This window comes from Vigna radiata, chromosome 2 (assembly GCF_000741045.1).
Source record: "Vigna radiata var. radiata cultivar VC1973A chromosome 2, Vradiata_ver6, whole genome shotgun sequence".
Lineage (NCBI taxonomy): Eukaryota > Viridiplantae > Streptophyta > Magnoliopsida > Fabales > Fabaceae > Vigna > Vigna radiata.
Window position 1 is genome coordinate 13,303,935 of NC_028352.1, and position 13,909 is coordinate 13,317,843.

At 27.0% G+C, this 13,909-nt stretch overlaps 1 protein-coding gene across 1 annotated transcript; it reads left to right on the forward strand.

The window, feature by feature from the left end:
* Positions 1-9,747: 9,747 nt before the first annotated feature.
* On the forward strand, positions 9,748-11,132 carry LOC106755973. The gene is made up of 2 exons (XM_014638211.2): positions 9,748-10,152; positions 10,830-11,132. The coding sequence occupies exons 1-2, from the start codon at positions 9,826-9,828 to the stop codon at positions 10,980-10,982; spliced, it is 480 nt and encodes a 159-aa protein (XP_014493697.1). The 5' UTR covers positions 9,748-9,825; the 3' UTR covers positions 10,983-11,132.
* The last annotated feature ends 2,777 nt before the right edge of the window (positions 11,133-13,909 follow it).

A 13,909-nucleotide genomic window follows, 5' to 3' on the forward strand; every position in this document is an offset into this window, starting at 1 on the left:
ATCATTTAATGTTTGCTCAAAACAACAAAGTGTTTTTTGATTTCCTACCATTAGGTAGCATTTTACAATTAAGTCTTTTCATCTGAAGACACCAAGCGTATATAAATACTTCATCAAAATATAGGGTGCTTGTTTAGCTCATGGTATCGTTTGATTAAGTAAACCTTTCGTTGGCTTTTGTCTCTTTTTAGACAGATAGTGTTTTGCTTGCTTAGGTTTTTTTATGTGTTTTAATAATTAAGTCTTTTAATGTTTCTGTCTAAGACATTCTTTTGACCTATATTTGTTTTTGAGAGAAGTCAAATACCTAAATAAGGTATTATAAGCATTGAGCTTTGAACTCAATTCTTTCTTGGACTCTTTTAGACAAGACATCGTCTAGTCATGTGTCTGAGTGTTTTAGCCTAGATATTTTTCTATTTTTCAGGACCTAAGTATTTTCCTATATTTTTCTATGTTTGAGTTTCAGGTTCTAGTTTGTGTTTGTTAGGAGTTTGAGCTATAAGTCTTGTGTTTTTACCTTAGGTTCTTTTTCTGATTATTAACCCGTTTTAATGTTATTTGATTAAATTTGAAAAAAAGAGACAGTTTGTTTACATAAACAATTTTTTTCTTTAAAAAAATCTATTTTTCATTTTTTATAAATTTAGTAAAACATCAATCCACCTCTATAATTAAGAAATAAATATCGTATATAATACGAAACAAATTAAAGAATTAAAAAAGTAAACATCAATCCACCTCTCCTATATTATATAAAGTTTTTGAGGTTTTAACATTACAATCCTTTTGAATTGGATGATAATGAAGAAATGAAAGAAAAATTAGACATTATAGAATATATTAAGTGTTTGTAATTGTGGTAAGTTTTGAACATAAGGATTGAAAGAAAAGATTGATAGATATAAGATGAGAATGAAAGAAAGAAAGAAAGAAAAAAAGATATGAAGAGAGTTGGTGATTGTAGATATATGATGGGCAAAGGGTTCACATGCTGGCATGTTAAAAGCAAGGGGTAGGCCACACGTGTCTGAATGCCCCCATGTGCGATTTCACCCTTATGTGTATTAGTGTTGAGATGGAGAATTATGTGGTGAAAGGGCCATTCCTCTAACTATGACCAGAATCCTTGATTAGATTACATCTTTGAAAAGGAAAATACAAAGGCATTTGACCTAAATTAGGAACAATTTCTTCTCAAGTCATGTTAGTAGGGACCCTACTATGTGGTGGCCTCAACTCTCATCAATTTTATTTCATCACCCTCTTATTAATTCCTTCTCTTCTGTGAATCCACAACTACTCTAATAAAGGCAAAAAGTTGTCTCACATTTCAATGACTTATGCTACTCACCCATAATTTGGGTACCATTTAGGCTTCTAGCCTTGTCGTGACCGACCATTATTCTACAATATCATGCCTAACTAATTATAAATTAAAAGGAAAGAGGCATAACCCTTCATTTTACTTTATTTTTATACTTTTTCTATGTCTAATAATCATAATATATAAAAATTATAATATGACTAAATTTACAAATTTTATATATATTATGCTAGAGTTCATATAGTTAACAAGTTTTTAGGTATGAGTAAAATTGAACTTGATTTTTTTTTGTCAATCTCATTTAGATTTTTGTAATAAAAATTTTCGTTAAGGAAAATGCTCGTAAAGATCTACTAGCGAATTCCATTAATAACTAATTATGAATAAAAACATCCACATACTTAGTATAATAACATTTTTATGAAAAAATACCAAGTTTAATAACAATTGTGTTTAATAAAATAAATAAATAATGGTGGGTATCACTATAGATTTTGACATTTTATTTATACTCAAAAATTCATTTATCATTTGATATCAAATGAAGCTTCATTAAAATAAAAAATAAATAAGTATTATAATACATAGAAGACTACACTAAACCTACGATAAAAAGTTATACTTCAAAAGGTAAATGATAAACTATATCTATTATAGAAAAACACCTAAGCTAATACATGGAAGCAAATTAATTAATTTATCTATCACTAGTGATTCTCCTCACAAAAAATATGAAATGCTTTGAAGTGTATATTTACTAAACTTCAAGTTCCTGTGTCATTTTTTCCTAAGATTCGAAGGCACAATTCGTTAGTCCTAGAAAGTTTATGTACAATTAAAAGAGTTTAAAAGTAATCTATGTATTTATACTTAATTCCTTTAAAAGTACTAGTACATGTAATCAAGTTAATAATAAATAATGTTGTTTTACCCACTAACGTGGATATTAAAAAGCTTGAGCACCATAAAATTAGAAATTTATTAGATATACATTTATTTTCAGCCATACACGTCATATCTTAAATTCAAAATCAGTAAATAAAAAAATATTATTTAAAAGATAATATTAAAATGAAATGTTTTTTATCAGAAATTAAAATTATATAAATAAATAAAGACCTAATATGTATAGGGAGAGAAATTAAAGTATAAAATGTTTCATATATAATCTTTTTCTCTATATTCAAAACATAATTTAAGAATAACATATGTCTAACTTTACTAAAAAAATTAACTCTCCTTTTTCATATTACAATACAATTCTGCAAAACCTTTTAGCATCAAAATATATGTATTAATTATTTTTTAGGTCAAATAGAATTCAGAGGGCGTAAATGGAATTGAGTAAAATGCTAAAATGTGAGGAATGAGATGTTTGCTTAGAAGATGACAAAGGTCTACTATGTAGGCGACATTTGGTGGGCATGCCCCATCATTGGTTGTCTGGTTCATAGCAAATTAAAGGACCCCTGTAATGGAAACAAATTAATTAATTTTGCTACCTACTGTTCATGTCAACATAGTTTGTTATGATGACCAGAAAAGTAAAACAAAAGAGGGTGTTTTACACGAAAGAACATTGTTTAGGTTTTCTCAGTCCTTGCTAAACATTCAATTGAAGCTTTATTTATGTTTTTTTTTTTGTGTGTACGAGATAAAACTTATCAGATGCTTACATCATGTATCAAAATTCAGCCCTTGTTCAAACATTCAATGCTAGGTCATTGAATGGGAAATGCATGACCAAAGTCAGCCTTAAATTTGTCGAACTAATTAAAGTCCTTAATGTTACTTATTTAACAATGTGGAATTTATAAGAGATCAATCATTAATTTAGCATTTAAAGTGTTACTATAATTGGATTAGTTAATGGAAAAGATACTGAAAAGTTACATAAAATTTAAAAATTAGTTAAAAATTAAAGAGCATACTACATTCTAAACATAAACGTGAAAAAAAAATGAATTTGAAAAGAATAGTTCTAGAAGGTGTGGAATAAGTTTAAAAACTTTGCAAACTTTTTTGTAGAGGGTGATTAGAAAAGTAGTAATCATTTGATAATTAAAAATGATTTTAGAAGGATTTTTTTTATGAATAACTTGTAATAGATACTTAAAAGAGAATACAAGTGCAATAAACAATTTTTGCAAATGATTTGTAAAAGATAGTTAAAAATACAAGTGCAATAAATGAGAAAAAGAAATACATTAATTTTAGTTCACTCTAATACTAAATAACATTTGACTCTCAATGTGAATAGTTGTAGTGATCAATATTTTAGTACAAATATTTTAAATGTTACTTCTTACTTGCAACAAGTACATAAATACACTTTTAGTTCTCCCCTTTTATCCTTTCATGAGATAAAGAGCACATCTTTTTTTTCTAAAACTAAATCTGATTTTTTCAAGTATGCTTTAACTAATACTTTTGGTTACTACAAAAAGAGTTGTTTATGATACAACTACGATAACTCTCCCATGAGAATATATAAGGCAAAAAAAATTAATTCAAAGCATGAAGGTTTTTATAAATAATAACCATTGACTATTTAATAAGACATTTCTATGATGGTTTAAACCATTTAGTTATCCCTATTTTTGGGAGGTTTTCCCATTTTGATCTCCGTCTTATTAGAATCCCCAATTGAGTCCCTATAAGTGCTAATTTCAATCAATTAAGCCCCTGCCGTTAAATTTAGTTAACAGAGTTAACTTTTTTGCACAGCTGGAAGGATGACCTATTAATTTCTGTAAACGTGGCCTATTTAGAGTTGAAATGTGACATGAATTAGAGTTGAAATTGATTGAAATCAGCACTTATGGGACTCAATTCATGCCACGTTTCAACTCTAAATAGGCCACGTTTATAAAAATTAACAGGTCATCCTCCCAGTTGTGCAAAAAAGTTAATCTTGTTAACTAAATTTAATGGCAGGGGCTTAATTGATTGAAATTAACACTTATAGAGACTCAATTGGAGATTCGAATAAGACGAAGATCAAAATGGAAAAACCTCCCAAAAATAGAGACAACTAAATGGTTTAAACCTTCTATGATCTAATTCTTAAATAACTTTGACATCAATACATGCATAATACTTTAATATTTCACATCAAATTATTACTTTAGTACGAAGAATAGGAACATAAGCAAGAGGAGGAGAAGAAGCTAGAGCTAGTAATGATGGCAAAAGTTGAAGCGCGACAAAGATGATGTAGAGGTGATGCAGAGAGAGTAGTTGTGGTGGTAGCTAAAGTTGGAGAAGGAAGAAGAAGAAGTAGTAGTAGAAGAATGAAAAGAGGAGGAAAGGAGAAAGAGGAGAGGAGAATATAAGCCAAAGGTGACCATAGTGACAATGGATGTGCAACAAGATTAAGAGGAAGAAGGGAAAAAGAAGAAAAAGAAAAAAAAAAACACAATTGCAAGTTTTACCAACAAATTTTATCAACAACCAAAATTCATCGATAGTTAATGATAAATATTTATTGAATAATTTAATAACATATATGTGGTTGTAAAAAATTACTGACAAATAATTTATGGATTAAATTTATTATCGAAAGATTTATGATTGTCAGTAATCTCGTGATAAATTTAAATTACCAACAAGTTTTCGTTATTACAATGTCCAATTATAATACACAATTTTCTTGTTGTGTAATAGCTAAAACAATATTTTATTGCACTAACTTTTCTTTAAAATATCATTTTCATTAAAATTTGATGTAAAAAAGGTGATGGAAAATTCAATCTTAAAAAATGAAGTTATTTCAATTATAGTAAATTAGTTTAAATTTACTTATAATTAAAATAAAAAATATATCTTTTTATTTATATTAATAATTGAAAGGAGTAAAAGCTAAACTAAAATGTGCGTTTTTTTTATTGGTATAGAAATTGAAAAGAGTAAATTGAACATTTGGAATTGATATACCAACTGAAATTTAAATTAAAAATATTTGATACAACTATTTAATAAGTCCAAAAAGCATTGAAAATAAATATTTAATTATTTGGTTTATAATAAATTAAAATTTTGTGACTATTATATTTGAAAATGATCACTTCTAATATTTAAATTATTCCAAAGCATTTATGCATGGTGCAATCTAAATCTAGTAAATACAATTTTATTACAATACACTACAACTTTTATTATAATGTTATATATATATATATATATATATATATATATATATATATATATATATATATATATATATATATAATAGGATAAAAATATTATAAAACTCAAACACTAATCTAAATAATTTGTATCAAAACAGAAGATATTATTTTTGTCAACTAAATTTTGTTTACTTTTCATATATTTTAAAATATGTATTAATAAAAAATAATACAATTAAATATTATTTTATGGTTGACTTACTCCTACTAAAGATCTTATATATTCATTTAACTATACTTGTTATATGATAATGAGAGACTAGGTTGAATGTAATAATACATATAATGATATAAAATATGAAATGAACTTCGAATGCTACATGAACATATGATTGGAGTACACTATAGAGTTTCTTGAAAAATGACCTAAAAGTAGTGCAACTTTTAGAGGACTGAGAATTGTGTTTGGCAATCAAATGTTCCTGACACGATGCTTTTTGGCATTTGATAGTCACATGCTCATCATCTCTGTTCATTGTCACCATTAAAAGCTTACACTAAGGAAGTGGGAGGATACATATCCACCCTATAAACTTCATTTATGAAAGGTTTTTTGAAAAAGACTATGCAAGATAGTGCTCGTGTTTTGTCCTACACAAAATGGTCACAAAGATTTAATTTTTAGAAATTTTCCATGTGTCCTATATGGTCCATATGTCTGTTTTGGTCGAGCCCCTTTACACTGTTCTTCTCGGAGTGATTAATATAGTTTTTATATTATATTATATGTATTATTTTGTTTTTCTTTTGAAGACAAATAATGTAGGTTAAAAGGAATATAACTCTGTGCATTTATTTAATAAATAAAAGTCATGATTTGTAGCATGTGATAAGTTTTATCTAATAATGTAGAATTGTTCTATAAACATGTATTTAGAGTGTGATTGTTTTGTGAAACAGTTTCGTAACCTTTGATTGCGTGCATGATATGTCCTACAATTTGGGTAAGAGTACTTTCATGTTGCCAGAAAGCATCTTTGCCAGTAGCCAACCTTAGCTGTGCTAAATACTACTTACGAAAGTCCTGTCCTTTCGACTTTGGTATATGAATATTCTTGTCTCAACTAATACATTAGTTTCTACAAGTTTCATACTGAATTCAAACGTGATTTTGAATTCCATGCACAAATCAACTCTAAAAAACATTTCAAAATTTATTATCTTAGTATTTTAAGTTGTTTGAATTTCAAGTCTTTAGATGTTAGGTACATCGAAATAAGTCTTTAGTCAAAGACTAAGGTTAGTTTTTAGAATGACTTTTTCATTTTAACATATAATAAAGGTTAGTTTTTAGAATGACTTAAAAATTATATAACTCCTAAAATCTCACCACTGAAACTCTCTCTCTCTCTCTCTCTCTCTCTCTCTTTATATATATATATATATATATATATATATATATATATATATATTATATTTATTTATTTATTTATAGAAAGATGTCAAGGGGGAAAAATGGTTATGTCAAGAATTTGGGAAATAAAAGTGATAGTTAGTATTTATCTTGGTTTGGAGAAAGCTGAAGAAAAGGTTGAGAGAGAATAGAATATTTAATTCATATTGAATTGTAAGGAAATCAGATTGAGTTGGTGATTATATATAATCACTGTTATCACCTGCAAGTAGTTACAATATCTATGTATTAATTTTCATTACAGTAAAAGTAAAGATTGTTAATATTTACAAAAACATAATTATTACATTATATACGTGATCTTATCATTATCAAGAAAATGTTGACATGAAATCTTGGTTAGGTGAGACTTCTTAAAAGATAAATATCCAAAGATATATGAATGAAAAATTTTACGAAATAATCCGATCGAGGTATATTCTTAGTTAAGAAATAACGATCATCCATAGAAATGTGATAAAATTTATTTAAGATATAATATTTTTTCGCAAATATATATTTCATACATGCATATTTGAATATGAAAGGCATAGCTACTTGTTAATTATATCATAATCATATTGACAAATTTAGAAATATTTATTTACTGAAATAGGTTGTGAGGATGACCCATATGGTAAGAGTTACAATATTTATAATCTTATTAAAAAAAATTGTTATAGCATCTATTTATACTTATTAGAGATGTTTTTTTGCTTCTTCCATTATTGAAAATATTTTTCTGACATTAAAATAATTATAAAGAAACTCACTAAATAAATGGAGGATAAGACTATATTAATAATTATTTGACAAAAGTATTAATAATTTGTTATATTAATCGTTAATCAATGTTTGTAGCTTAAGTCAATCAACTAAAACTTTCAGTTCATCATTCCATTCAATGATGAACCCTTGTTATCAAATCAAAGGAAGAAAGAAACTTGAAGTGAGCGCACAAAAAAGCTGAAATAAACTTCATTTTTTATTCAATCAGCACATAGGATTGAATCCCCTAAAGTTATTTTTGTCCGCTGATTAGTTTAATTGTTATGATAAAAAGATTAGTAGATTTAATTTAAAACTTTATAGTTTATATAAGTGCTTACCTGCATGCAACTAGGTATATTCCCTTCCTCGTCACATTTAGGAAAACTAGAAAGGAAAAAAATATAAAAGACAGATAGATTACAAATAAAGTAAAAAACCTATGTAAGAAAGTAAGTTTTTTTAAAGTAATTCTCACCTACTAGAAAAATTTCTAGACAAGAACATGTGTATAAGTTATTTATATAAAACTTTGATTTCAATATTTATAAGTTTGTTTATTTATTATATATTATTCAACTTTTTAATTTTTATTTATTGTGAGATTTTAAACTCGTATTTATCCTATGTATTTGTCATAATAAAGTTGTATAGATTTATAATTATTGTTGAATTTCATGATAATAGAATATATTTTTTTTGTTTGAGTCGGATGCAAAACAAATTTGACTTTGATACCATTTTTGATAATATTTTAATAGATAGATTAAAAAGATTTACCAGGTCTGAAGTATGATTTTAAGACTCAATGTTGTTATTTTTCTTTTTTCTCATGTTAGTTAACATTTTCATTTATGCATGATACTTAAATTTCTTTCAATACCATATTTTAACTAAAAAGAGAAAGGAAAATATTATTTTATAAAATGATTTAACTTAATGATAATTTAACTAAAATACAATGACGGAAAGAACATTCCCAAACTTGAGGGTAAGCAAATGGCTAATTCAAACCACTAGTTTAAAAGTCCACCATTGCCAAAACTATGTTGGAGGCTTATTCTCTCTCTCTAACCACTTAGGTCAACATAAACGTTCTTCTTTCTCTCTCATGGTTTTAACTCCCCTAACTTCTATGACCCACTTAAAGATTCCATATATAGTGGCCATACATATAACTAATCATTTATAATACCATATTCTTTAAATATTCTAGTTGTTGGTTGAAAGATAGTTTTGCTACACGCTACAAACTGTATTATATTATATTATATTATATTATATTATATTATTATATACTACGAAATTCTTAATTAAGTTACAATGATTTGAATAACCATTTAAGTTATAGTTTGTAATCCCAAAGCATTTCTTTGTTTACAGATAACTGTATGAATGACAAATCATATGACTCACACATTAGTTTAAGTATTTAATCGTTAAACCCATGCATTAATTGATATTAGGTTTTTTTGTTCTGTGTTTTGTTTTTGTTTTCTCTCAACCAAACTAGCTGAAGATTAATCTTGTTCGTGGTAGGTGTGGTTATATTTAAACTCAAAAAAATTCAGACACAACATTTTATTTTTCATTAAATAGAGTATTCTCATGATGTATAATGTGTTAATCATTACATTTGTTTCAATAAATTAAGAGACTTTAGTTTAAGTCTCTTATTAATATTTTTTTTAATTCCTAAAAATTTACTTTTTTAATATTTTCATCGTAAAAACCAATATATTTTTATTATATGGTAATATGTGTAAATACATAAAATAGAATGTAGTTTATCTTAATCCCTACTGGACACTCAACATCATGTTGCCATACATAAAACAATTTCACAGGCACATGAATAAGAAAATTATTAAGCATATATAACAACAAAAAGAGTTTTACAGAAGAAAAGTTTCTTTAGTACTGAATTGAAAAGAAAATTTTATTGAATATTGAAAATAAAAGCTAAAAATTTATGTATATATAATTATTAGTGTTTATGACAAAATGTCCCACCAAAGGATTTCAAGTATATAAATGCATTCCTTTGGGGACTTGCCTCTTTAGAGCTGGCCACCAAACCCCACTAACTACACCTTCTCATCTTCAACTTCTTGGCTTTTTGAAAGGAAAAAGCCATAACATCTTCAATGAGTTCCATAACCAAAGCACCTCCTTCCTCCAACGATGCTCTTTCCTCCGAGGAGAGTGGTTGGACAACATACTTTGACGATTTCTTCAACAACCATGTCGACAACAAATGTTCCATGCCTTTGTCAGCTCTTTCTTCTTCCTCCCTTGTCTCTGATGCAGCTTCTTTGGTCCAGAAAAAGGTCGCCAGTGCCATACAAGTTCAAGACTTTTCAGTCAATAAAAAATCCAAAAGAACAAGTTTCAAGAAGAGAAAAGATGCCATAACGGCTTTCATTGATGACGCTTTGGAAGATACTGCAACTTCCTCTCTCAATAGTACCAAGGTTTTTCACTAATTTTTCTTTTAACCTTTTTTTCCTTTTTCCTATTTTTTTTTTTTCCTTTTTGTAGTTGAAGCTTTTTGAGTTTATAATTAATATTTAGTTCCATATATAGTTGTATAAATAAATCAATTATTTTTATCCGTGGTATTTTAGGTTTTGTATGCGAACCAGCAGATTGACAAGGCAAACAGACAGAAGTAGTATAAACCTTTTCTCAGGTTCAATCGAATTCACATAAATATACCCTATATATAAACTTTTTTTTTTTCTATTTTTACTTTTATTGTAAAATAAAAAAGGAAAAATGCATATATAGTAATTCCGTAAACAAAGTTAGCATTTGATATATTTTACAGAATGGAATGGAATATTCCACCTTTATGTAGTGCATTAAAATGTATTACTTTCTAAACTTCATGTTCCTTTTTTTTTTAATATTTTTATTATCTTAAAATGCATCAAATATAAAACAGAAACTTTTATGCTATAGTCCATCTCTTTCAAACCTCTACCAAACTATAACACACATCCAAAGACTATGACATCAACCGAAAACCATTCTCATTCTTTCCTTACAATTTTCCCATTTCTGAAAGAAAATCTTCATCTCCATTCTGTGGTGTATTCTTTCACGCATGCAGAATCTAACAAGTCACCAATTTGTGCTGTTAATGTAGGAGAAAGGTAATATCTCAGGGCAACAAAATGAGCAAAATGAAAAGAGCTCCAAAGGGAGGAACAGTGATTGCACAGAGTCAAAGAAGATAGGTCTTTGCTTAATTTGTTCCTTTGTCAATGGTAGAGAACTTTCTATGTTAATTACTTTGTAGTATTATGTTAAAGTTCAATCATAATCATTTTTGGCTATAAAAAAATATCTTGTTAATGTACATATACTTGTACACATTTCTCTCTCTTCACTCTCTCTCTCTCTTTCTGCTGGAGCACATAGAAAATCATGCTGCTACATATAATGAATCGACCCTTTTTCTACTGTTCCCAAATTCCTATGCAGTGGTAATATAAGTAGTGAATCACTGTTCACTGGTTACACTGAAACATACCAGAGTCTATATATGTATAGGACATATTCTGCTGCAAAAAACAGATGAAACATGAGACACATAAAGCATAGAATAAATACAATGGTGGGAACTGGGAAGATTTGAAGTGATGAGTAGTAATAAGTATAAGGAGTATCATTTGTCTCTGACACACAGAATCCAGAATGATCAGCATACACTGGGATTGCTGTGTCTCCTTAAAAAACTCTTGCAAATTAATTAACACATCCTTGTTAAGGGAATTTTTGTAACTTTTAACTGACCAATTTAATGCATTCGTTAGTAGTAAAGTACTGTCTTTATTGGTGGAAATGCATGCTTCACGAATCATGGTCCTAAAATAATGCTAAGAGAGATTAAAAAAACATATATAAGCTTGTTATGTTTTAAATGTTTACCAGAGGTGTAGTTGAATTGCTTGAATATTAATGACATGTATGAACTGCTGTAAAGTACCAGGTTTATTTCTTTATCAATGAAAAATGTTCTGAATATATATGTTGATATTATCTATACAATCATATGTAAATGTATATTATGAATACAACAAACAAATAGTACTATATATATAGTGTTTTGTAATGGATTAATTAATGATTTCTACCTAACAAGAACAGCTGCAAAACATTCATATATCAAGGAGGAGGGAAAGAAGAAAAAGCAAGATGACAACATCACCAAAACTTAACCTCAAAGGACCGACACACTAAATAGATTGGCCATGTTAGATAATTGAATTTTCATCCATGTCTTTTGGATCTTCTACATTATTTAGATAGTAAAGGGAAAGAAAACATATTTTCCAGCTAACAATCTTCAATGAATACTGTTATATATCATGTCATTATCATCCTTCATATGCTTTATGTTCTTCATTTTTTATATTCAAGGCCAATAATACAAAATTTTGCAGATTAAATTATACTGGCATGATTTACCATGGTTAATCATGTAAAATGGAAAAACAAAAAATTGCAATATCATAATTAGTATTGGTATGAATTGTTTGCCTTAACAAAACACTTCCATCTCTAACCAAATAATTCTTTAGTTCATTATTCTATCAAGAAATAGTAAGATGAGTATTACTTTGAAGGTATTGTTTATCAATTAGGTGGGTTTTGCTTTACAATCATTGTTGTTTAAGAAATCGTAAGCGTACACTTCTAAAACCATGCAAGTAATTATCGTAAAGATGTATTACTTTAGAATATTGTTTATTAATTAGGTGTGTTGGTTGCTTTCAATCATTGCTGTTTAACAAATCGTAAACGTTCAGTGCTTTATAAATCGATGAAAAGAGATTATATCAAATTCTTCTTTCCTTCTTTCACGTACGTATCGAATATTTAAATTTATCTAACTCAGTTAAACTTTTGTAGTTAAAATTTTATTGAAAAGGTAATTTATCTCTAAAATCTAATGCAAGCGTAAGTTTATGCTGAAAATAAAGTTATATAATGTTTAATTAATTAATTTATATGTGTGTGTGTGTATAGTAACACGTTTCATTCTCAATTAAAGGGAAAATAAGATTGAAATTGTGTACTTAATAATAATAGAAAAGGATCCATCTTTGTTAAGAAATAGAGAAACAAACAATACCTTCTATCAAATAATTATGGGTTTTCAAACTTGATAAAAATAAACACAAATGAGAGTATAAGGACAGTTCAATGAGCATTACTTGAGTGGTCCAATCCATCACAAGTCATTCAAGAAAAGGTCTGATTTTAAATTTATCAAATAGTCAAATGCTATGATTAAATTAATAATGTTATATTCATAATTGATATATTTAATAATTTAAAAAATTTATTATAAAATGTTAAACCACAGATAAATAACTGTCTTCTATTTGGATAGCATGAACCAATTATTAAAGTGTTATATCTTATCAAAACAATTATTAGAGTTACGAAACTGTTATAACTAGAATATCAATCGCAATCAAAGTACATAAATATTAATTTTATGAAAAATATAATTAAACAAAATGATGGTATCCTACATGGATATCATACAAAATGATGGATAAGAATATAATTAAACAAAACAAAATTGCCATCTCAACGGTTGATTGGTTCAAATATCTAATTGATAGTGATTTAATATATATATATATATATATATATATATATATATATATATATATATATAATACAGATCCCATAAAAGTAAAGAGCATAAAGTAAGCTTGTACTATAACCCTAGATATTAAATTGTAACTGGCAAATTTTCCACCGACACAAGATGAAACATCACAAATTTGAACCATGTTGTTTTTATGATCAGTGCAAAAGTAATAGTCCATAACAAAATTTCAGTTTCATGGAGCAAAGAGGGAAATTTGATAGAGATATATTATAGAAATAAACAAAAAAGCACATACAATACTTTCTATGAGTAATTAATATCGGCAAGAAAATTTGACTATTTTAGTGATTTTTTCTTACAAATTACTTTTTTTAATGCAAGATTTGAATCCAAAACCTTATTTAAGTTTATCAATGTAAATTAATTTGTTTATTGAACTTATTAAATATCACACACATAGATTATATATGATAAAATATCATAATATATAATTACAATGTGAATCTTGTATACTTAGAAGTAAAAATATTAGAAGTCTCTAAGTTTAGTTTTTAATATGTTTCTTTGTACTATATATAGGTGTGTGTGTGTGTCTA